Source organism: Eublepharis macularius, chromosome 7, assembly GCF_028583425.1.
Source record: "Eublepharis macularius isolate TG4126 chromosome 7, MPM_Emac_v1.0, whole genome shotgun sequence".
Classification (NCBI taxonomy): Eukaryota; Metazoa; Chordata; class Lepidosauria; order Squamata; family Eublepharidae; genus Eublepharis; species Eublepharis macularius.
Genome location: NC_072796.1, coordinates 125490677 through 125514126, shown reverse-complemented (window position 1 = coordinate 125514126; position 23450 = coordinate 125490677). Strand labels below are relative to the sequence as shown.

General features: G+C 39.6%; 1 protein-coding gene across 3 annotated transcripts in view; it reads left to right on the top strand.

Moving 5' to 3' along the window:
- ATAD2 (ATPase family AAA domain containing 2) overlaps positions 1–23450 on the top strand; it is a 35955-nt gene that overhangs the window by 1910 nt on the left and 10595 nt on the right. For 2 of the 3 annotated variants that reach the window (XM_054985551.1, XM_054985550.1), the window contains exons 2-21: positions 1956–2104; positions 4433–4485; positions 6862–7027; positions 7733–7835; positions 9795–9885; positions 10311–10421; positions 10758–10875; positions 12764–12871; positions 15250–15358; positions 15532–15647; positions 16247–16421; positions 16497–16585; positions 17236–17395; positions 18480–18570; positions 19602–19916; positions 20382–20508; positions 21409–21595; positions 22405–22590; positions 22956–23091; positions 23183–23379. In XM_054985551.1, coding sequence (XP_054841526.1) covers positions 2058–2104; positions 4433–4485; positions 6862–7027; positions 7733–7835; positions 9795–9885; positions 10311–10421; positions 10758–10875; positions 12764–12871; positions 15250–15358; positions 15532–15647; positions 16247–16421; positions 16497–16585; positions 17236–17395; positions 18480–18570; positions 19602–19916; positions 20382–20508; positions 21409–21595; positions 22405–22590; positions 22956–23091; positions 23183–23379 — 2685 coding nt within the window. In that variant the 5' untranslated portion in view covers positions 1956–2057. Of the gene's footprint in view, positions 1–1955; positions 2105–4432; positions 4486–6861; positions 7028–7732; positions 7836–9794; positions 9886–10310; positions 10422–10757; positions 10876–12763; positions 12872–15249; positions 15359–15531; positions 15648–16246; positions 16422–16496; positions 16586–17235; positions 17396–18479; positions 18571–19601; positions 19917–20381; positions 20509–21408; positions 21596–22404; positions 22591–22955; positions 23092–23182; positions 23380–23450 lie in introns of those variants that run through there. The other variant, XM_054985553.1, reaches the window with a different exon arrangement.

Sequence of the window (23450 nt, the reverse complement as noted above, 5' to 3'; positions counted from 1 at the left end):
AAATAGGCACCCCTACAGCATCCTCACAGTTTGGGTAACCTCTTCCTCCAAGACTCCCCCCCCCCCCATTTGAGCTAACTGCAGCTAAATTTTCAGTTCCCCTCACTGCTTCTGTCTCACTCTAAATTGCTATTTGATTTTACTCTTTGATAATCATCTCAGCTACCTTCCTGTCTATTGCATTTGTACCCCACCCTTCCTCCAGGGAGTTTAGAGAGACATATAACTAATCTGCCTCCCTGCAGGTGAATTACTTGTTCAAGGATCTTCCATGTTTATGAAGAAGCATTAACATTCCTTTGTCAGAGGCCCTGACCATGAGTTGTCAAGCATGGCAATACTATTCTGATGATGCAGATTTGCAATGTATTTACTTGAAAGGAAGATGACCCTGAATGTAAGACAACAACCCCACCTCCCTTAAAATTTGAAGGATGTTCCTGCAAAATCCTGAGCACAGTATGGGAATACTTTAAAATGGTATTGCCCAATAAATTGTTAAATTAGCTATTGTACAAGGAGGAGAGCTTTCCTGGGCAATAACATACAAATATACTGTTTCTTTCATCTGATGAAGAGTCAAGGGAAGGTAGCAGTATACTCCTATGTGCAAAGATACAGGAGGAGATTAAAATGACTCACAATGCTTCCTCTGGAACAGGGGCTGATCTAGATGGTTCAAAACAGGAGAAACTGTTGCTATAGCTTTTTTAAAACACCTGAACTAGAGACTTCATAATTTTCCTAGATTGCTTATTCCATTAGTGGCTATTCATAAGTATTATGCCTCCCAGTGCTGTAAGAGGTATCTGTTTATAGTGCCTAGCTTACTACGATTCTTTCAGAATTAGTAAACTAAAGACATAATTAATGTAGCCCATTCAATCAAAGTTTGCCCCACCCCATTTGTCTTCAGATCAGTATACTATGCAACTAACTTCATTTGTGTGTATGGGGGGGAAGAGTATGTGGTGCTATACCCTCCCCCTTCAGACTGATATGTACACTGCAACATGTAAGAGGGGAATACTTAGCCTGCAAAGAGATGACTTGCAAAAGATCTAAATAATTCCAAAAGGATTTTTTATTATTGGACATAACTGCAACGTGTGTGAATTTAAGATGCCCCCCTCTTTTTTATGGGAGGAGTGCCAGTGGATCATCTGAATTCCTACCTTGCATATTCTTGCTCTCTGCTTAGGGAAAAACACACTCTGGCTGCTGTTTCCTTCAAAGACCAGGGAGATGTCCAATCCAAAATGCAGTGTGTTTTGGGGCAGGATATGGTGCTAGTTTTTAATCCCTTTTGGTTTTTTAAAAAAACCCTCGATTATATGTGCTCTAGAGTTTACAAAGAAAGGAACTTTTATGGGGTCTGAATTATTAGTGTCAGAGTCTAGAGAAGCCTTTTGCCAATTCTTGGTTTTTGAGAGCAAAATCTTAAAAGTAGCTAAACGTTTGTTGTAGTCTCACACAGGTATTTTCCATTTAATGTTGATAGGTATTAATAAAAGGCAACTTTTTCCCCTTCTGTCCCTCTTTGGTTATAAAAATAAAATGACTACTTAATATGTAACTGTAAAACTGAGGTTAGACTAATGGAATCTTATGCTGGAATAACTTGTTATTTACTTTATTTTTACCCTACTTTTCTCCCAAATTGGGACCTAAAACAGTTTCCAGATCTTCAGGTCTCTCAGATTTTAGACTGACACTGTTACACCATGCTGGCCATTTAACGTGCCACTCTTTGGTCATTTGTGTGCCACTAGGCTTCTGCTTTATTTCCCTGAGAATTTATCTCTTTAAATTCTGCCTTTGTTAATGTTGTCTTTGTGTTATAACAATAGCTGGCAAGGTTGTTGAATCTAAGCTAACAGAAAGAGTGGCAAATTTATAAGCAACATGTTAGAGAAAAGTTACTAAGCTTAATCTGTATATGTGTACCTCTTCAGGAGTTTTCTTCAGCCAAAGAATGTGAACATTTTACAAGGCACTCTGTAAGAGCTCTACAGAAAAATAACCAGCATTACTCAGATTCAAGTTTTGAAAAAAGCATGGCAATGCTAAGTGAGAATGGCATTAACAGGAAACATTTTACAAGGTAATTGCTTTCTGTTTCTTGCAAATAAATTAGCCTAATCTGCTTTGGTCTTTGTGAATCTGTGGGAATTTGTTGCAAGTAATAGGATCTACAAGGACGAGCAGGGGTATCTCATTTCCCCCTGCCCTCCATAGCCTCTCCCATTTTTCCTGCACCCACCTTTGTCCGCAGCCCTGTCTTCACCTTTCCTTCTTCCCTTGGCAGCCTCCCCCCTATGATCCAGCTATGTGGTGCTAGCTGAGCTAGGCCCAGTTACTTGGTGGGGAACCTGCAAGGACTTGCAGGAGGGTATTTCACTTTTCCCCGTATCCCCCTTCCCATATGCTCACTTTTCCCTATGTCTTGCTCTCCTTCAACCCCCCTAAACAGTTTATCTTTATCTGCTCCCTCCCTCATCTTCATTTATATTTCTTAAATTACTTCATTTGTATACTACCTTTCTCTACAATGGGGATCCAAAGAAGCTTAAATAATTTTCCGTGCCTCCATATTATCTGTGAGGTAGGTTAGGCTGAGAAAATGTGATTGGTCCAAAATCATCCAGCGAGCTTCCACAACAGAGTGGGGATTTAAACTTGGGCCACCCAGATCCTAGTCTGTAACTACTACTCTGATTTTCATGGTGTGGCAGCTGTTGAACAATAGCAAGCAGCTGAGCCTGGTCCATATGCATTGTGTGCAGCCATGCAAATCTTGAGGCAGCAACTCACCCAACTGTTGCTGGCCCCAATGAGTCCTCCCTCAAAGGCTGAAACAACTCTGGAAAAAGCCCTCTCCCCCTGCCTTTTACTGACAGAAACTAAACCTGGAATAGTGGCTAAACTGTTAAGGTTGTCTAGCAACAGCCACTGAAAGCCTGTGGTTAAAGTTACAGGTGCTCCTTCTATTATTTTGGGGGTTTTACCCCCCCCCACATGTATTTTTCAGATTTTTATACAAACCTGGGTCATTTTTCAGGTGTATAGGAAGATCTGTCTTGTACATTCATGGCTCCAGTCTCTGCGTTTGTATCTTCAGATCAGGGCCACTTGGCTATTAGTGTATAAGATGTTGTAATGAGCAGTGCAAAAAAAATAATCCTGTGTTCATTTTTACTGTGCTCTATGGCATCCTGAATGAACAGTAAAATCTATGTGACCTGACACCTGATATAGCCCAAATCTGTAGTTAGAACTAATGTGGACCCAAATGTGGTAGGTACAATGGCTTCTATGCTCTGAACTATGAATGGAGCAGAGTTTGTGAAAGAAACAATTTCCCACTAGAGCTCCTGCCAAATCTGTTCCTAAAGATCAGAGAATCTGTGGGAAAGACCACAGGGTGCAGTAGGTGGAAATTGCCTCCCCAATATACCTGAACAGAGCAGTACTTCATGGTGGTGGTGGGGGTCCACAGATTGCTCCCTCCAACTATAGATTTGCATTGCATCCTATACATACAATAGGGTCCCTGGATCCTCAGGAGCAGCTTTTGGGGAGAGCTATAGTGGGAAGGGGGAGTCAGTAGAGATCCTTCTTTGAAATCTTTGCCATTTATAATTCATGGGAAATCCAGTATATATACTTGAGTTCCTAAATCAATACAAACCAGACAATTAGGATATTTACCAATGTTGCTGTGGTTTCAGTAAGATTAATGTGATATTTTACATGTCAGTGTTGTTTATATTTTGTGTTTAAGTATTGAATACTATCACTTGTATTTCTTACTCTGCTTTTCAAATTAAAAGGCTTATGAAGGAGTTTACACCAATTCAAAACAAATACTAATAGTGATTGAGCTATAGTTTTAATAAGACTGATGGAAGGATGCCTGGCCACTACCTCAGTGTCCCTTTGGGCTCAGCAAAGGTGGTTGAAAAGGGGGAGAGCTTTTACCTGGAGCTGATTACAAGCACAATGGAAGGGTGCCTTGCTGTTGCTTTATCTTACTCTTACCTCTCAGTGTTAGCTGATAGAATATCAGGAATATAGTATAGCATCTGGTGGGCAGGCTTCACAATTATACGGGACTTGGATCTAGCTTGGAAGTCCCAGTGCTCTGGGGATCAAATAAATCAACATTTTAAATTGTTTAGGCACTGTGGAGGGCCTGCTTAAAAAAAGAAAGAAAGAACTGGCGTAAAGAAACTTAAAATACTACTTTGTCAGTTGCTGATTTCAAAATCCTATTTGTTTATAGCTGAAGCATTCTGGATTTCTTCCAAATGCTAAACACTTTCTTTATGATGGCCAGAATTCTTGTACTGATTCCAGAGAAAGATGGTGAAATCAGATGTTACTGAATATGCAGTTTTAAGATTTAACCAATGTTTTTGCTTCTCTGTAGGCAGCTGGCGAGACTTCAGGCAGATAATAAAAAGAATGAAGATTGTGAAGAAGGTAATTTAGTAAATATGAATTTTGTGAATTGCAGAGTTGTAAAGGATTTAGTGGACCACTGTGCACATTTTATTTTCTGCCCTGGGGCTTCCTATCAGAACTTAGGTGGGTGGGTATATGTAACAGGTTTCTAGAGAGATCTCTCTGGTGGAAGAGATTTGGCTTGTTACCCTCACTGCTGTAATAGGGACCCCAGGGGCACTGTTTCTGAAATCTGGTGCAGAGGTAGTAGAGAAAAGGAACCTGGTGGAAGGGTTGGTTGAGAGGAGGATTTGAGGAAAAGAACAGTCAGCAGCGATCTGAGACCAGAACCTATTAGGATCTTCACAGTGGCAGCACTTAAAAGTCAAGAGGAGCTGAACACTGCAGGGAACAAGGGTGTGCTGGAAAGGCAGGTTGAGACAAAGGGGTCCAAAAGATGTGCGACAAAGTGTGTCATGGCCTGAAAAACAAGGAATCTACTGAAACTTCAGGTAATGGAGACAAGGAACTGAAGACAGTAGGATTGGGGAAATACGAGAAATGAGGATTAGGATTGTGCTGCACTGGTGGGAGAGTTGTGGGCAGGCAAGGGAGGTTTGGAGTGGTGGGGTCTGTGGGACAGAAGCCAAGAAGGCAAAGGATTGTTACATCTGTGATCTAGATTCTGGCAGGGAATGCTGTCATGTGAGGCTTCTACAGTCACTGCACCTTTGTGGTCTGGCAATCTCGAGGCAATGAGGGCTGAAAAGTAGATGTAATTTCATCTAACTAGCCAATTATCTGGCTGCAGGTTTCTGGTACTTGAAGACATATGCGTGCCATCCCTCTGGTTTTGTGCACAGATGCATCATTCCTAGCCTTTCCTCATACAGTCTGCCTTCAGTTCTTTATTTTTCAATTCTATTCCATACATTTTCAATTTGTAAATATAATACTTGAAATTATTCTCCAGTATATAAACATGTTTCAGGTTTAGTATATATTCTGAGATGTGGCATTATTATTTTCCAAGGTAACAATACTTATTTTTTAGCATCTTTACTAAAGCTCTTCTGTATATATACTTCTTTATATATAATGTATTGCATATCTAATTTTGCACTTTCCCTCAAAGTGCAAATCAAAACCACTACACGTTGGATCTTGCTACAGAAAGGGGGTATATTTCTGTAAACCAGGGAGAACCCAGGTGGGAAGGCTGGGGTGGAAGAGAGAGAAGGCAGTGGGAGGAAGCAGCAGTCTGTTGTTCTGCTTCTGTGAGCCTTTATTAATATCCTTGTTTATAATGTGGTGCTATCATTTTATGTTGCAATGCATAGTTCTAAGGTAATTCTAAAATAAAATGATCTCAAGTAATTCTAAAAATGGAACAAATCTAATCCAGGGAGATAATCCATTTTCCCATAGTTTAGCTGCCTACTAAAATATTTAGTTAGTTTTCCTTCATAATTCATCCAGATACAAATATTTTGTACCGTCTGACTCTTTAGTTCTTGTTTACAAAAAGTGTGTAGTCTCCTTCCTCTCTTTGGTCATTGCCTCTTTGTTTTCATAGACATGTGCTCAAGTGACATGCACACATATAAGGGAACTGTATGCAAAGCCAGAGCTTCCTTTTTTCTCTCAGGCACACTTGGATTCCTAGATAGAAGTTGCTCGATTTTAAAATCATCTTTTGGTGCTGAAAGTTAGTCAGTTTTGTATGCTGTCAAATGTTTATACTTGATCTGTCACTTGAAGCAGGTTTTTGAACAAGGCACTTAGTAGAATTAAGGTTTATAAATATTAAATAATGAAGATAGTATTTCAAGGAAAATATATTTAGGTCAGAATATTTCACATATACTTTTGTGGTGTGTGCCAGATATTACTGTTTCCTTCTAACTTTGCTTTAAAAAAAAGCTTTAAAGACTATCTTACTCGTCTCTAGTTATTTCTGGAGCATTCACTATTCTTTATTAGAAGTTGCACCCAAAGATTCTACAAATGGTGTATAGCAAAATGCTTTTTAAAGAAATCATCTTCCACCATTGCCGCCTTTAAAGCTGCTACTAGAGGGTACAGTTTTTCCAGCATAATGTGCCACACAGCAAAGGGGGTTGCAGTAATAATGGGGATTCAGCTGCAAATATTCCCCCATACACACACTTTTATGCTTGCTTTTTTCTCCTGGTCATGGAAGCCTTGTATCTAACTCAGGTTTTTTTCTCTTTTAACTTCTTTTTTTGGTGATTTGTATAATATGAAGTACCCAGTGGTACATCAATATTCAGTCATAATTTCACATAGATCTATACGTGAAGCAACTCTGGCCTCCCAAGAAACAGTGTTTAAAAATGTGTTCCTCTTTATGTCAATGAATAGACTAGTGATTTTTTTTTTTTTGGTATTTAGGTACTGTAGTTCCTGTTACAAAGTCACTCAGACCAAGAGTAAATGCAGAACCTAGTAATGGTGTAGAAGAAAATGGAGATGTTGAAGTCCGTCGCAGTTGCAGAATTAGGCAAAGCCGCTATAGCACTATGAACCAGTCAGTTTTATTTGACAAGCTTATTACAAAGTAAGTTTTGTGTATTGTCAAAGACCACGGAGCATTTAAAAGCCTTTCCTTTTTACAGCAGACCATTGCATTGTACTGGCTGATGCACTAGAGATGGTAGTGTGGGTTTTCCTGGAGAATTTGAATCAGAAAATTTTCCAGTTGAAATCAATCGTTTGAATAATGTTAGCAAAGATGACAAATACACCATGTACAAGTTCTGGCCACGTACAATTGCGGGTTTGTCTATGCCTCAAATTTCTACATATAACCCAGCTAATATAATTGATTTGCAGCACAGCAGCCCTGACAACTATAGGTAAATATACTGTATTTACTTATGTGGAGCAAACTATATTCACTTCTGTGAGGCAGAAAATTTTATATAGAAAACAGCATTTTGGAAATTTTGTACCCCGCATTACTGACTGGTGGATAATCTCACCCTCAGGAATATTTTTTCCAGGGGTACAAGTGGAAAATGGAAACCTGAAAATTTCTAGTAGATGTTACAAGAACTTTTGGAACCTAACCTGTGTCTAAAGTGTTCAAGTATTCCTTAAATAATGTGTGACCAATGCTAAACCCATACAGTAAATACGCAGTGTCTATTTTAAATTGTTGACTCCCATGTTCCCGATTGTCTTAGCACGACAATGCAGTATACTATGTTTAACTTAGCATAAGAAAAAAATTAAAACAAATGTCTTCTACACTTTTTATCAGCACTGCAGAAGCTGTATTACAAAAAATGGATGATATGAAAAAGATGCGTCGGCGACGAATGATGGATTTGGAAGACCTTGGGGTGTTCAATGATACTGAAGCGGTAAATGCATATTCATGTTATCTTAAAAATGTTGCCTTGGAATGTCTTGGTTATTTGGTGAATGTATATTTTGTTTACTAACATTACTTTTGCTCTCTACCTGAGCAAGTAAGATGATGATTGAAAGTGTATTTTTTTCAAAATGGTTTCCTATTTGAGGAACATTTGGCTTTAATGCATTTTTATTATTTAGAATTATGGGCCTCCCTTCCACCCATGTGCATTGTCTAATTGACTAACAATTAAATTTTGAAATATAAGACAAGAAGTGCAAGGACTTGCAGGGGCAGCGTCATTTCCCCCTGCATCTCATTCTCCACACTACATCTTCTTTCTCTCCTGGCAGCCTTCATAACCTCTAACCTTTCCCTGCCTCCTCCTCATTCTCAACCACTAACCAACCTTTTTATTTATACGTTCTCCTCAGTCTTCAGATTTATTTATTTAATTTGCTTATATTCCACTTTTCTCAGTTTACATCATTTTTCTCAGCTCACAACAGCCCTGTGAGATAGATTAGGCTGAGAGCCAGCAAGCTTCCATGGAAAAGTAGGGATTTGACTCTGGATCTCCCAGGTCCTAGTCTGGCATTTGAACCACACAAGCACACTGACTCTCCAGTGGTCCTTCCTTCCCTTCCCTTGGCAGCCTCTCCTTGGGAAATATATGGCCCAGTTGTAAAAGTCATGTGGAAGCAAATTGCTCAGGTGAGTCATGTGGCTCCTGCTGGGCCTGGCCAGGTAGTGCAAGTTGTGTGGAGCCTGTCTTGGCCCATGCAAGTTTTGTGGCATCACATTATCCCAATAGCCACCACCACCACACTTTGCTAAAGCACACAAACGGCATGGTAGCAAGTTGCTTGCTGAGCCTGACCCAATGAGTTCTCCCTGCAGAGCAGAGGGGATCAGGAGTGGGCTGGGAGCCCAAATAGTCCTGGAAAGCCCCCCCCCCCCCACGCACACACATACACCTTTTATTTGCAGAGACAAAGGCTGGTAATACTGTGGTTGCCTAACAAATCCCACAGCGGCCACTTGAGATCTCAGGAGGTATCCATTTATTAAAGGTACAGGCATTGCTGCAATTATATGAGTGGGTTAACCTTTCAATGTAGGTTTTTTGTTTTAAGGTTTCAGATTTTCTGGGGCTTTCCTCAAATTTGTAGAAAGATCTGTCTCGTCTCTTCTTGGCTCTAGATTATCTTGGCTCCAGATTGTCTCCACAAATGGGGTCATGTTGAAAATTAGTCATTCTAATTGAGCCGTAACAGAAGCTCATGTTTTGCATAAACTTAGCATCACAGCGCGCAAAGGGGCAGTAATTTTTGTTTTATCTAGCAGGTAAGAATAGAGAGCTCTTTTGACAAGTAATAGATTTCTACTAAAAAAACCTTTTGAACCTGGTGACAGGGAGGTTTCAGTAACATTCAGTATAATAATATGCATGTTTATTCAGATGTAAGCCCCACAAGGTTTAATAGGGTTTATTCCCGACTGTGGACAGGACTATATAGCCTAGAACATATGAAGGTGCCTCATGCTGAGTCAGGCTATTGGAAAAGCCAATCCAGCCTTGTCTGCTCTGAACATCCTTAAGAGTCTTATTTACAATTATTCCCTATCCTGCTACTATTTCCCTTACCAGAAAACGTATGTGTTGTATCGTTTTTGTGCTTGTTTTATCATTTGCATATTTGCTGGAAAAATAAGAATTTAAAAATGCAAGTCAGTCAACATTAATTAATTACAGAATTAATCACAGATGAAAAGTCATTTCATGGGTTCATTAAATTATGTAGTTTTGAAGATAGCAAACTGAAGGTTTTTAAGCTTAAGGAATTATTTCCCTTTTATTCTGTTAGCATAAGGTCTGACTAGTTTAGGATTTGTTACAGATCTGTGAACTCCTTCCCTTCATGGCTCATAGAAACCAATTCAATGTTTTCTCCTGTCATCCTAGGAAAACCTTGATGTATACTCTCGTGGGAAAACAAAAAGAGGGATGCAAAGGACTGATGAAGAAACCACAGATAACCAGGATGGGAGTGCAGGTCATTGTGCTGCTTTGATTGGTTTGAGACTGTATGACATGTTAAACACTGTCCTGCATTGTATTTATGTGGCTGTTGTGTGTTTTGTCCCTGGTCACCTTTTAATTGGCATTTATTAGAATCCTTCTATATAATAATCTCTGCGGCTCTTTAGGATGTTACCTGTATACATGTCTTATAATGTATATACATGTTTTAGAAACACCAAAAACACCTAGAAAGAAATGTTAATAGCCACAAGAATTTCTCCATTGATATCATTTTGCAGTTTGTTTTTAAAAGAGTAGAAAATAGTTGTACATTTTTTGTTTTAATGAGTGCAGTTGTTAAATTAAAAAGGACAATATGTCCTACATCTACGTTTCACAGAATCTGCTTCAAGTAAATAATGCATTTTTAAAGTTAAATTATTCTATATTAATTAGAATCTTCAGAAGAAGGTGAAGACCAAGAAGATGAAGATGGAGAAGACAATCAAAAGCGTTACGACCTCAGAAAGCGAAAAACTGTAGTGCGCTATCAAGCCACGCCAGAAAGTAGGTTGCCTGGGTGCCGTTTTCTGTAGGCCTAATATTTTTTGGCAGTTGTGTTACACTCGAAAGATCTTCATCTTACTGTAAACTGCCTCTTTGTCACACAGTTATATGTAATATTACCATTAAGACCCATTTCAACTTTTCCAATAGATGAAATGGATTTAATTTCTTCAAATCTTCTGTAATGTGAAGGAACAAGGCTTGTCTGAAACAAATGAACTTAGATATTACTAGGTTTTGATCCTTCATAAGCAAGCTGATTATTAGCATATGTATCAACTTGTAGTCAGAAACGTGTGACAGTTCTGATGGAAGCTTTACTGTTGTCATTAACAGAACCTAGGCACCAGAGGAAGCCCAAATTATTTTACCCAGATGCAGCTTCTGCTGTAAGGCGAAGGTTTCCCTTTAGCCCTGCAGGACCAAGGAGCCCTTACTGCAAAAAGATGAACAGGTTTGTTACTCCTAATAATAATGCTCCACTGTTACTGTTTCATATGTCCTGTTTCCTCAGTTATTGAACTGTTGAAGTCTTCAGTTGAGCTTCTATGTGCTGTAAGAATATTTTTCTAACTAGCTTTCACAGTTTAATCATTTGAGATTGCAGTTGTGATATCTGCAATGGCACATGATGAAAACTGTTGTACAGTATATAGGCTTGATAGTACATTTTTCTTCTTTGTCCTATGATGAAAATAAACTAGCAAATTATGCAGGCTGATGTTAGGCCTGGTGGTTTGCCTTCATACAAAAGCAGTCCATCAGCATTTCGGTGCCATACTTGTTTTCTGGTCTTCCAAGCCCCATTCATAGTGCTGTTTCTGACTTAGAAGAAGCTTAGCTGACAAATAAGAAAGCAGGAACTCTTAACTTTATCTCAAATATTAGAGAATAGGGTGTTTTCTTCCTTGGCTTTTTTGGTGCTGATTAAATTTTCAAAAGTGTGGTATGCAGTATCTTCTTTCCCCTCTCTCCCAGCTAATATGATTGTTTGAATGAATCTATTTGGACTCCTCTCTTCCTGCGTGCAGAATTAGGACTGAATGCATACAAATACCTCCACAAGACTATTGGTTTTGATATTGTCTAGACATTAAGATCTGGCTTCAACCAGCTGCTGATCTTTCCAATCCTTGTTAAAATCCCTTTAACTGGAGACACTAGCCATTGAACCTGAGCTATGACCCTTCCCCATGGAAAGGGTCCTGCCCAGCTATGCAGATGAAAGTATTTGCACTTTTTCAAGAAGTATTTGTCCATTAGGAGCTACAATTTTAAAGCTTACAGCTTTCTGGAGGCTTATATTTGTCTTTACTTTTCTGTCTGATTAGCTTTACTTCCTCATTAGTCTGCTTTGTTCTGCACACGAATAGTCTTTTTATTTCAGTTTTTTATATTATACTATACTATATATTTCTAAGCTTTCTTCCACCCAATTCAGGTTCTTCAAGGCAGTGAATATTTGGAAGAATTCTGAAGATGAGTGGAGCAGTAGCGTAGGTTCTCGGAGTAGGCAGTCCTTTAGGTTTGCTGGCCTCAAGCCCATGTAGGGCTTTCAAGATCAATAGTAGCACCTAGAATTGGGTTGGAAGCAAATCAGGAGTCAGTGTCGATTGAACAGGTCCCTATGACCCACTCCATCCAGTGATCTGGCTGAAATGTTCTGTAGTTTCCAGACAGTCTTCAAGGACAGCACCTCTTAGAACACCTTGAAGTAATATAGTGTACCTCTTCTTTCTTCATAGTACTTTACCCAAATTTCTCTCCCATTTTTCTTTCTGAACATATTCTCATATTTTCAGTTTTTCAGTGCTGTCCCTTCATCCAGGTTCAGGAAGGCAGACATGGGCTCAATCCTTGAATGCTTTGGTGATTACAAGAGAGAGAATATTTCTTGTATACTGTGGTTCCTGGAGTTGGTTGAGCAAAAAAGGCCATTCCACAAAGTCTAGCCTTTCCCCAAACTACTGTGTATTTTCTCTGCCAGCTAATTTCTCCATCTATCCTGCTTCATATCGCTGCACTCTCATGTTAACTCCTGAACTGTTGTTTCTTGTCTCATGGAATTTTCAAAACATACATCAGTTGTTCCAGAGCTTTTTTGTTTGTATATGCATATGCTCTCCCCTCCTAAATTTCTTGTATACTTAAAGAGTGCTGCCATCCATAGCACCTGCTCTTACCCCCATCCCTTCACCCTTTTCTACCTATCATATCTTCAGATGGCATACCCATTTCACTAATACTGGGAATTATTTGTGTGTGCTTCTTACTGGGCTGTGTGAATTCCATAAGATTTCATAGTACATGTATACTTAATGTTTTACTTTAAATAAAAACAGACGAAAGCATGCAATTCACAACAGCGATTCTACATCATCGTCGTCATCTGATGATGAACAACGTTTTGAAAGGCGTAGGAACCGAAGTCTGAACAAAGCATTAAGCAGGTATCCTCTTGTAACTTTTCCCACTCATAGCATTGACGTAGTATCTTGTATCTTATATCAAAAGGCTAGGTTCGTTCTGGATTTCCTGGGATTAAATGTAACTTGTTGGAAGAGGTATCATCATCAATAGATGTAGCAAGGGGAGGCCCACAAGAATCACATGCTGGGGATTGCAGGGGGCCACACTGAGCTTCCTTTCCCCTGCGCAATGTCAGCTTCAGCGGTGGCAGCTTCTCTGCCCCTCCCCCGCAGCTGCTTCCTTTCTCCCCTCCCAGCTCCCTATTTGGTTTTTCCTGCTGCATGCTTCTTGTCCATGCACCCCTCCCCCCTGGTCTTGTTGGGTCTTTGGCTGCCTCCTGATGTTTGTTGCCTTGGCAATGGCAGCTCTGTTTCTTTACTCACCTGTGGCTTCGCAGCAGTTCTGGCTTCCCCCAGCTGCCCACAGCTTCCCCACCCTGCAAACTGTATGTTAGTAATGGCGTCTTCCCCCTTCCCTGGCGCTGTGTGTTTGTTGTCCCAAAGGAGGTGGCTGCAAGTATGGCTCCCTCTCCCTCCTGTCAGGCACCCCCCACTCCAGGCTCAGGAATCTTGGTGGTATTCCCCCCTCCCCATCCCAGTGGAGCATGGGTTTGTTGTTGGGATGACAGCAGAGGTTCCCTTGCCTTCTGCCTAGGTGGATTGTATACTGCTGGTTGCCACCACAACCTTGGCTCTGCGCAACCATGGTTTGAGCATTTGGCTCCACCCCATGGCAGCAAAGTTGAGTTCTGCTGCTGTGAGAATGTCTCCCCACCACAACTTGGGCTTCACCTTAACAGAGGCAGTTACAGCAACATTTCCCCCAGCCAGCCTCCTCCCAGGCTCATTGCATTGGTGGCTTCCCTCTTGACCACAGTGTCTCCTGAAGGAGGAGGAGCTAATTGTCTGAGCACGCGCAGAAAGTGTGATCTTATTTTTAGTGGGGTTTAAACATCCCCAATATTTTTTTTAATTTTCACATTTTTCTGGGGGTGGGGTGGGTCCCCAAAATTGCAAAAGCATCGGCTTTGTAGCCAAGTGCCTCCTGAACAGTGGGATTTTGTATCGAGGTGTGTGTGTGGAACTTGGCTTGTTAGTATATGTGATTTTCAGCATGGCTAAATTTGAGGATACTGAAATTCAGAGGCCTGAAGCCATGAATAGACAAAGCAGGTATTTCTGCAAGCCTGTAAATAGACCTGGGTTTGGAGAAAAATCCAAAATTTTAATTTAAAAAAGAAACATGGGGGGGGGTGTTTAAAAAAGAACCATTGGGGTTAATCTCTGCAAATAATAGAAGCAGTATCTGTGGCTTTAAGAAATGAATGTCCTCTCACTGGCCATTGTAGGGGCTGCTAGGAAACGGCAATCGCCTTGGTTTCTCTCAGTAAAAGGCAGAAGGAGGGGCAGGGCCTTTTCCAGGGCTGATTTGACCATTGAAGGAGGACTCGGTAGATCCAGGCAGCAGCTGCTGGTTAGCAACTTGATACCATCAAACTTGCATTACTGGCTGCTTGCTACTGTTCAACAGCAGCCACAAAAAGCCAATGTGATGTAGTGGAATTTCAGACTAGGATCTGGGACACTTGAGGTTCAAATTACCACACTCTGCCATGAAAACTTCCTGGGTAACCTTGGGCCAGTTACGCTTCTTCAGCCTAACCTTCCTCATAGGGTTGTGGGGATAAAATGGAAGAAAGGAGAATGATATAAGATACTTTGGTTCCCCATTAGAGAGAAAGACAGAGTATAAATGGGAGGGGGGCAGATAAAAGGTTTGTTAGTGGGTCAGAAGGAGAGAGAGAAGCAAGGAAGGGTGAGGATGTGGGGTTTGCCAGGAGGAGGGAAAGAGGAGATAGTGTGGGGAGGGGGATTCAGGGTAAAGTAAGGTGCCCCTCATAAGTCCTTGTTGGTTCCTCATTGTGTATCTGGGATTGGCAGTTTCAGTGCACAACTGACCCATAGTTTTCCTGAATAGAGGCTGCTGGGAGAGAAGAGAAGGGAACGTTGAATACAAGGGGACAGGTTAAAGTAGGTTAGCTGATGGGTAGAAAGGAGAGAAGGAATCAGGTAAAGGGGAGAGGCTATGGGGACTTTCAGGGAAGGGAAAGAGGAATTGGGGGAGGGGGAATGAGATGCCCCTGTTCAAATCATTATATGCCCCATGCTTGTCATACGTTATTTGGTTAATGACAAGGTCAGCTAAAACTTTGCTGACTATGTGACTTCTAATATTGAGTCTCTAGACACTTCAATATTTAAAATTTTAACTTGGCAAGAGAAAATAGCACTACCTGTTTGTGCTAGTGTTTTGCTCTCCCTCCCACACATACACTTTTGACATCTCTTGTTTGAACTAGGTGCCTTCCTCTAAACTTCAGAAAAGATGAGTTGAAAGGAGTCCATAAGGATCGTATGAAAATTGGAGCAAGCCTGGCTGACGTTGATCCAATGCAAATTGACTGTTCAGTAAGTTTAGTATTTCAGGTTTCTCTAATTTATTACTGAACACTTGAAACATTTTTTCAAGATTGCTTGGTTCTTGATATTTGAACAGTCTTGATAACACTAAATTTTTTTGTGTGGCTTTCCTGTGACATCGGTTGCCCTTTTTTCATCTATAAACTTTTTCCCCACTGTAGGTACGATTTGATAGTGTGGGCGGACTCTTTAGCCATATATCGGCTCTAAAGGAGATGGTTGTTTTTCCACTACTTTATCCAGAAGTGTTTGAGAAATTCAAAATTCAGCCTCCAAGGTAGTACACCATTTAAATGCACTTGGCTTCTAGGGTGCTGGTGACATTTAAAGTAGTCTAAATGTCCTAAGCTTTGCACTGCTAAACTTTCATTTGTATTGGTCTTTTTATATTCATACACTGTTTTATTTATACATAGTTAATGCTTCTGCATAAGTGCACCTTGTTTATATGGTAATTTATGTATTCCTGTTTTGCTGTGCAGCAAAAAGCTGAGCTGGTTGCAAAACAGCTGTGTGCCCTTACATCCACCTTGTATGCATCTGCCTTAAATTAAGGCTTAACAGGACAAGATACTATGAAAGTTAACAAGAGCAGCATTCTTGAAATCTTGACCATGGATCTTTACAATCTTTCAATTTGTCTTCAGCATATACACATGCCAGTGGAAAACAGGTTTTTTTTTCAAAAGCAACTTCTGTTGTGATGCAGGGGAGAGAAGAGAGAAAACTACTAGATAAGCTTGAATTCTTATGTGCCTTTTTTAGAAGCGTCACTGGATATCATATACTGCTAGCATGAGATTGGTTGCAGAATTGAGTATTTTTGAAGTTAAGTAATTCTCTTAACAAAAGATTTTAATTTCCTATTTTTGACAGAGGGTGCCTTTTCTATGGTCCACCAGGAACTGGAAAAACTCTTGTTGCCAGAGCACTTGCTAATGAGTGCAGTCAAGGTGACAGAAGAATAGCGTTTTTTATGAGAAAAGGTGCTGATTGCCTCAGTAAGTGGGTTGGAGAATCTGAGCGGCAGCTTCGCCTTTTGTTTGATCAGGTAATTTTACTTTCTTTACCTCTCAGTTGTGTTGTGTTGCTAATTCAGTACTTACTGATCCACTTGTCCTTGTAGGCCTATCAGATGCGCCCTTCAATTATATTCTTTGATGAGATAGATGGTCTCGCTCCTGTACGATCCAGTAGACAAGATCAAATTCACAGGTATGAACTGTGGTTCAGCTTAAATGTGGTTCTAGAATTTACTTATGTTTCCTTTGTGGCGGTGATGACCGAATCCCACACTAAGTGCCCTGACCTGGATAGCCCAGGTGAGCCTGATCTTGTCAATCTCAGAAGCTAAGCAGAGTTGGCCTTAGTTAGTACTTGGATCAGAGACCTCTTAACGAAGGCCAGGCTTGCAGAGGCAGGCAATGGCAAACCACCTCTGATAGTTTCTTGCCATGAAAACCCCACTTGGGTTGCCATAAGTCAGCTATGACTTGAGGGCACTCTCCACCACCCACACTAAGTGGCACTATCATTAGCTGGCTTATTATGTCATTATCACTAGTCCTCTAAGAAGTATAGCACCGCCATAAGCCAACAAAAATATTGCTTAGATCTAGAAACCTTATTTCATAAACAAAACTTCCCTCCACCTGCTCTAAGTGAAGATCACCAGTTTCCCACTTACTGCAGCCTGTTTCTCTCCTGTCCTCCCCCAGTAACCTGCAGAAACTTAGTAGGGGTCCCCTCACCGTCAAGTTTTTGAAGGGAGTTGGTGGGGGGAGGAGATCAGCAACTGTAGATTTTCACTTGAATAACGTGAAGTTTGAATCCAAGTATTAGCTGAAATATTTTTTATTTTCAAGTTCTATTGTGTCCACACTGCTTGCACTGATGGATGGCTTAGACAGCAGAGGCGAGATTGTGGTGATTGGAGCTACCAATAGACTGGATTCTATAGATCCTGCTTTACGGAGGCCTGGACGTTTTGATAGAGAATTTCTTTTCACTTTGCCGGATAAAGATGTAAGAATCTCCTTTTTATTTATGAATATTAATAAACCTGCCCCATGGTGTATGGGATGGGGGGGTCCATAGATAATAAATACCTGACAGGTAGAACAGAGAGAGAGAAGGGAGGAGAGAGGACTTGAGCTGGGGGTTCCTCCGCTGGCTAAGTAAGAGCTCGTTTGCATGGTGCTGTCCATGGAGCAAGTGGAAGATAAATGCATAATCTAGCTTGGATTCTCTTTTCTACTGCTGGAGAAGTGACAGCTGGCAGTTGTTGTAAGAAAAACATCATAAAACAAAACATGACCATATAAAGAGATGTCCAAACTGAATATTGAATTCATTAACAATAAGTTATTGCCAAGCTTTTTGCCCCCCCCCCCCCGAATTACACCTATTCTTTTAATTTTGCAATTTGAGCAATTTTCTCATTATTTTAATGCTGGAGGATCGTGTTGACTTCCGTAGATATTTTAAAGTTAAAGGTAGTAGAAACAAATTTAGGTTGAAATATATAGTGTTGTAATCAGTATGATTTGGTTCTTCGTGATATATTTCAGCATTTTAATATCGTAAAGTACCAGCACTGTGTACTTGCTTTTGAATGCCAATTCTCTTATTATATAGTCCCTGTGCTATATAGTATAGGCCCTGTGGTATATAGTTTTTAGATATTCTGTTCAAAACACATAAAAATATACTGCTTTCTTCCTTTGCTATATACACTGTATACAAATACATGTAAATTTAGTTGTCAGAGCATGTAACAATTCCTTTCAGACAAATTCAGATAATGGCATGTGGATTTCATACAAAATCCGTAGTATAGCATACTTTGATTCCATTCAGTTCTGAGCAGCACCAATTGTAATAATGGCCTACTTACAAAAGAAATGGATGAACAAAGGCTATCATCTTGACTTAGTGAAATCTTACTTTTGAGAAAATATGGTTAAGATTAGGCTGAGAAAATGACCTAAGGGAAAGAAGGAAGAGTCGTTTAAAAAGGTAAACAGTGTTGAAAGCTGCTTTGATCAAAGGGTGGGATATAGTTGTTTCTTGAGACTGGAGGAATTTTTACAAAATTTTTGTTCCTTAGGCAAGAAAAGAGATCCTTAAGATTCATACAAGAGAGTGGTCCCCTAAGCCATCAGAGATGTTTCTTGAAGAATTAGCTGAAAAATGTGTTGGTAAGATAAAAATCTCTTAAAATTCAGTCTGAAAATACACTTCTGTTGCCTCAATCTTTCTTAAAAATATTTTATGATACACCATTTGCTTATAACCATAGTAATATATATTACCATATATAGTGATGGTTTTTTTAAAAAATATGCTATAAACGTCTATTTTATGAAATCAGTTTGCGTACAATGTATTATTATGCCCAATCCAGCTACTCTTAAAGTGGGGGGGGAGGGGAGGGGAGGGGGTAACTGAGCAAAACACTGAAGCAAAAGACAACTGAAAATAAATTTTTCTCTTGTCCACTTGTGAGCCTTTTGCTGACTTTCCTCTGTTTCTGCATTCGTAAGGACTCAAAATACGCTCCTTTAAAAATGAGAGCTGAGATCCTTATGCAGCTGAGTATTGTGCAGTTATTTGGTTGCGCTGAATTGCAGTGCTCACAGAACTCTAAGCATGTGAACGAACTCTTGATAATTTTTTTAAAAATATATTCTATTACATCATTTTGGGATTTTCTATAGATTGCAGTCAGTGTGAAAAGTGTTGCTGCCCTGTGTGTGTCTTTATGCAGAATTTTGTTAAATGTGCTTTGCAGTAAATAATGACACATCTGTTATATCTGAAAATGTCCAGTATCAAAACCAGGCATTTTCTTCAAATGTTAAGTATTTTGTATGCTGAACAATGAATGTGAATAGAGCAACACACTCCCATTGCGCAAAATGTTAATATACAGAAGAGTTCCATTGTTCATGTTTCACCTTTTATATTATCCGAAAATTTCTCTAAATACTAAGCAAAATGAAGAATCGTGGATACTGCCTTGAGTCCCATGGAGAAAAAGAGTAAAAAAAAGAAGTGACACTTAAGATGCAGTTAATAGTTGTGATAAGAGAAGTGTGTGTGGAGTGGAGGGAAACAACCTCCAAGTTTTTCTCTTAACTGTGTATCACAGTTAAATCTGTGTTTTCAGACTATTTGCAATTTAGATCATTAATATAGAAATGCTTCTCTCCCCCCCCCCCTCTTTTAGGGTACTGTGGGGCCGACATTAAGTCCATATGTAGTGAAGCTGCTTTGTGTGCCCTACGTCGACGTTATCCTCAGATTTACACCAGCAGTGCAAAGTTGCAGTTGGACATTTCTTCTATTAACATAACAGCTAAAGATTTTGTAGTGGCTATGCAAAAAACCGTACCTGCCTCTCAGAGGGCAGTGTCTTCACCTGGCCAAGCACTTTCTACCATTTCAAAACCACTACTTGAAAACACGCTTCAGAGAATCTTGGGGACTCTTCAGAGGGTGTTTCCACATGCAGAGCTTGCACAGAAAGCCAGGGGAAAACCAGGTATGTTCACATAGATTTCTAGTTGATTTGGGGACAAATTGTACCACAAGCAATGAATGAATGCTTACCTTAAGTTTAACGCAGACATTTATCTATTTTTGTAAAATACTGTGTAATGGCAACACTTCCATAGGAGCGATAGGGGTGTTTGGGCTTTCTGTTGATTTCCCCCTTATTGCTGCAGACCTACACATGCTAAATCCCATGCTGTTTCTCAGGGTCACCTGACTGGCAAAGATCACTTCCACAGACTTGCTCTGTTTGTGGAAGGGCGTTGTACAATTAAGTGTTTGTTCAAGCATTTTCAAGTTGGCACTCACATGCCTAATCATAGTGCCAAGTACTGGACAAGTAGCATGATTTAGAATGAATGTTATTGACAAGCAACATTTCATTTACTCAAAATTTCTTAAAACGACTACACAGAATTCTATATATGATGGTCATATATGTTTGTGTTTTAAGATTTTGCAAATGATATGTTGGATAATGACTTGCTGTACAGTGATGAAGAGGGACCATCAGTGTTTGAAACTGGACATTGTCAAAAAACATCAGATAAGCCAAAAGAAAACGCCCTTAATTTTAACAGGCAAGTATGTTGCTATATAACTAAGATTGTAAAACATCATTATTTTTATTAACACAGGAGGTGGGCTATGACTTCATGTTGCTGTATAGATTTCTTTATTACATTCTCAATGAATACCATTACTGCAGTTTGAAAGTAGGCAATCTTACTAGCATGTGTATGCCATGGCTTGGAAAAAGTAGAAGATGAATGATTTGGAGTGGAGGAGTACATATGGGTAGGGGTGTGCGATTCGGACCCCATTGCAATGATTCGGGATTTCCGAATCAAAACTTCCCAAAGTGATTCATATCACTTTGGGTCAAGGGGTTTAAATGCTCCTTTCCATGCCACTGCACTGGCACGGAAAGGGGCAGTTAAACCCCGAGATCAGCTGCTTGGTTGGGGAGATCCCACTTGGCTGTGGGAGATCTCCAACAAAGACCAGGGTTGCAGAGGCAGAGAGTGGCAAACCTCCTCTCTTAGTCTCTTGCCATGAAAGCCCCATCAGGGGTCGCCATAAGTCAATTCTGACTTGAGGGCCGGATCTCATTTCATGTGGAAAGTTTATCACTGATTATATTTGTTTTAATTTTATTGTAAGCTGCCGTATGTCCATATAGGAGAAAGAAGGTAAAAATTTAAATTTCTTTTGTTTCTGTAGGTTCATACGGGTGGGCAACTGAGTACCAGCTTTTGAAAGGTTTTACTTGCATGTACAGTGTCCCTGTGTGGTGTAAGCTAAAGCACACATGTTTTTTCAGTGTGGTGTAGCATCTGGAAGTTGCAAAGCATGAGGAGAAATGGGTTTATGGCTTGGGACGACTCAGTGAACGTTTGATCTTTTTGCTGATTTGTAAAGCATTACACTTAATTGAAAAACTAAATTGAAGTGTGCTAAATAGATATTAATTTTTTTAGACGTGCTTATCACCAGCCTACATCATATCGGCCAAGACTTTTGATAGCAGGTGAAGCAGGATTTGGGCAGGCCTCTCACTTGGCACCAGCAGTTATACATGCTTTGGAAAAATTCGCGGTATATACATTGGACCTTTCTTTTCTCTTTGGAGTTGGTGCTGAAACACCAGAAGAAAAATGCACACAGGTATTTGAGGTGTCTTACATTGCTACTGAAGTGGAACTGATCAATCACTTGGGTTTTATTGAACATGTATGAAGCTAGTATATATACAAGTTAGTATCCACATTAGGTTTGTGGGAGTTTTTTCTTGGAATAATAAAGTCTTTTGGGTTGGACATGGTTTGAGCAATTAACTGCTAAGGCGTATGAAAATATTATATTTTTCATATTGCTGTTGAGAGTTGTACTGCTTGTCTTAAGTCAGGTTTTTGTTTTTTAAAATATTTACTCTAGGATTTAGATCAGCACAAGTGACTTTCAGAAGATAATGAAATTTTAAAAACAGCATATTGATCAGTAATGGATTAGATTGAATTTGGTTTGAGTCAGATGAGAGAGGTTTAAATGCAAGATTGAAGAAAGTGGTATGGATAAAGGATGTCCATATAGACATTCCTTTCAAAACGTTTCTTTGAGAATGAGAAAAGTTTGTCTGCTAACATATGATATTAGTGCATAAATTAACTTTCATTTTTAAAACTAGAAGACTGAAAATAAAAAGCGTATGAGAATATTAATGAGTAACCACTAGCTCCAAGTTTCCTAGGACTTTTGTTTTACAAAATTAATGCTCCACTTTTCTGCCCTCCTAAGGGCCACCAAAGTAGCTAACCAATTAAAACACATAATTAACATCACATTTTAACTATTAGAACATGACTCGTTTTGGTACCAAAAGGGTAAACAAACCCACCTTGTCTCTTTAAAATTTAAATCTTGGGAACAGGTCAAAACAGCTTGTTACATGTGTGTAAATTTTCTTATTTTATCAGTTGATCTGCGAGGCCAAGAGAACAGCACCAAGTATAATATACGTTCCAAATGTTCGTATGTGGTGGGAGACGGTTGGACACACGTTGCAAGCCACGTTTACTACACTGCTGCAGAACATTCCATCCTTTGCTCCAGTTTTGTTGCTGGCAACATCAGATGTATATCATGCATCATTGCCAGATGAGGTACTTGCTGAATGAGTCCATACAGCATCTTTTAAATGTATAGCACTTTATTCTAAACTGTCTGAATTCTGTAGCCTTCTAAGCAAGCTTAATAAGGGAAAGAAACAAATGTTCTTATTTCAGTCTTTCCCCTCTTTTTAAGTTTCATTACTTCATAGGAAAATGAAGATGAATGACAGATTAAAGTTTGATTGTTTAATGATTAAATAGAAGAACTCAATGATTCCTGTCTGTTGAACTCATTCTCCTTTAGACAGTCATCAAATGCTATAGACTTTAGGAGAAACTCCCATACAATAATGCTGACACAAATTAGTCTCTCATGATAACTTTTACTTGTCAATGCCCTTGTCCAAATTTTTTAGGTACGAGAATTATTTGCTAGTGATTCTGGAGAAGTTTTTAATGTCCACTTGCCTACCATTGAAGAAAGAAAAAAATTCTTTGAAGAGTTAATCCTCCACCAAGCTGTTAAACCTCCTGTATCAAAAAAGAAAGCAGGTTAGTATGTGTAGTAGATGAACTGTATGAAAGCCCTGAGCAGACTGTAGAGTATTGTATATAGAAGCCCCAATTTTCCATTTGCTTTAAGTTTTGCAGGCCTTAGAAGTATTACCGGTAGCACCATCTCCTGAACCGCAGCAGCTGACAGAGGCAGAGGTCAAACGGCTTGAGGAACAAGAAGAAGACACTTTACGTGAACTCAGAATTTTCTTAAGAAATGTTACTCACAGACTTGCCATTGACAAACGCTTCAGAGTCTTTACAAAGCCAGTTGATTTGCATGAGGTAAAAATTAGGATTTTATTTCCACTTACCACATAAACTGTCTGAGGAGAGCACTCTCTTTTTTTGGCACT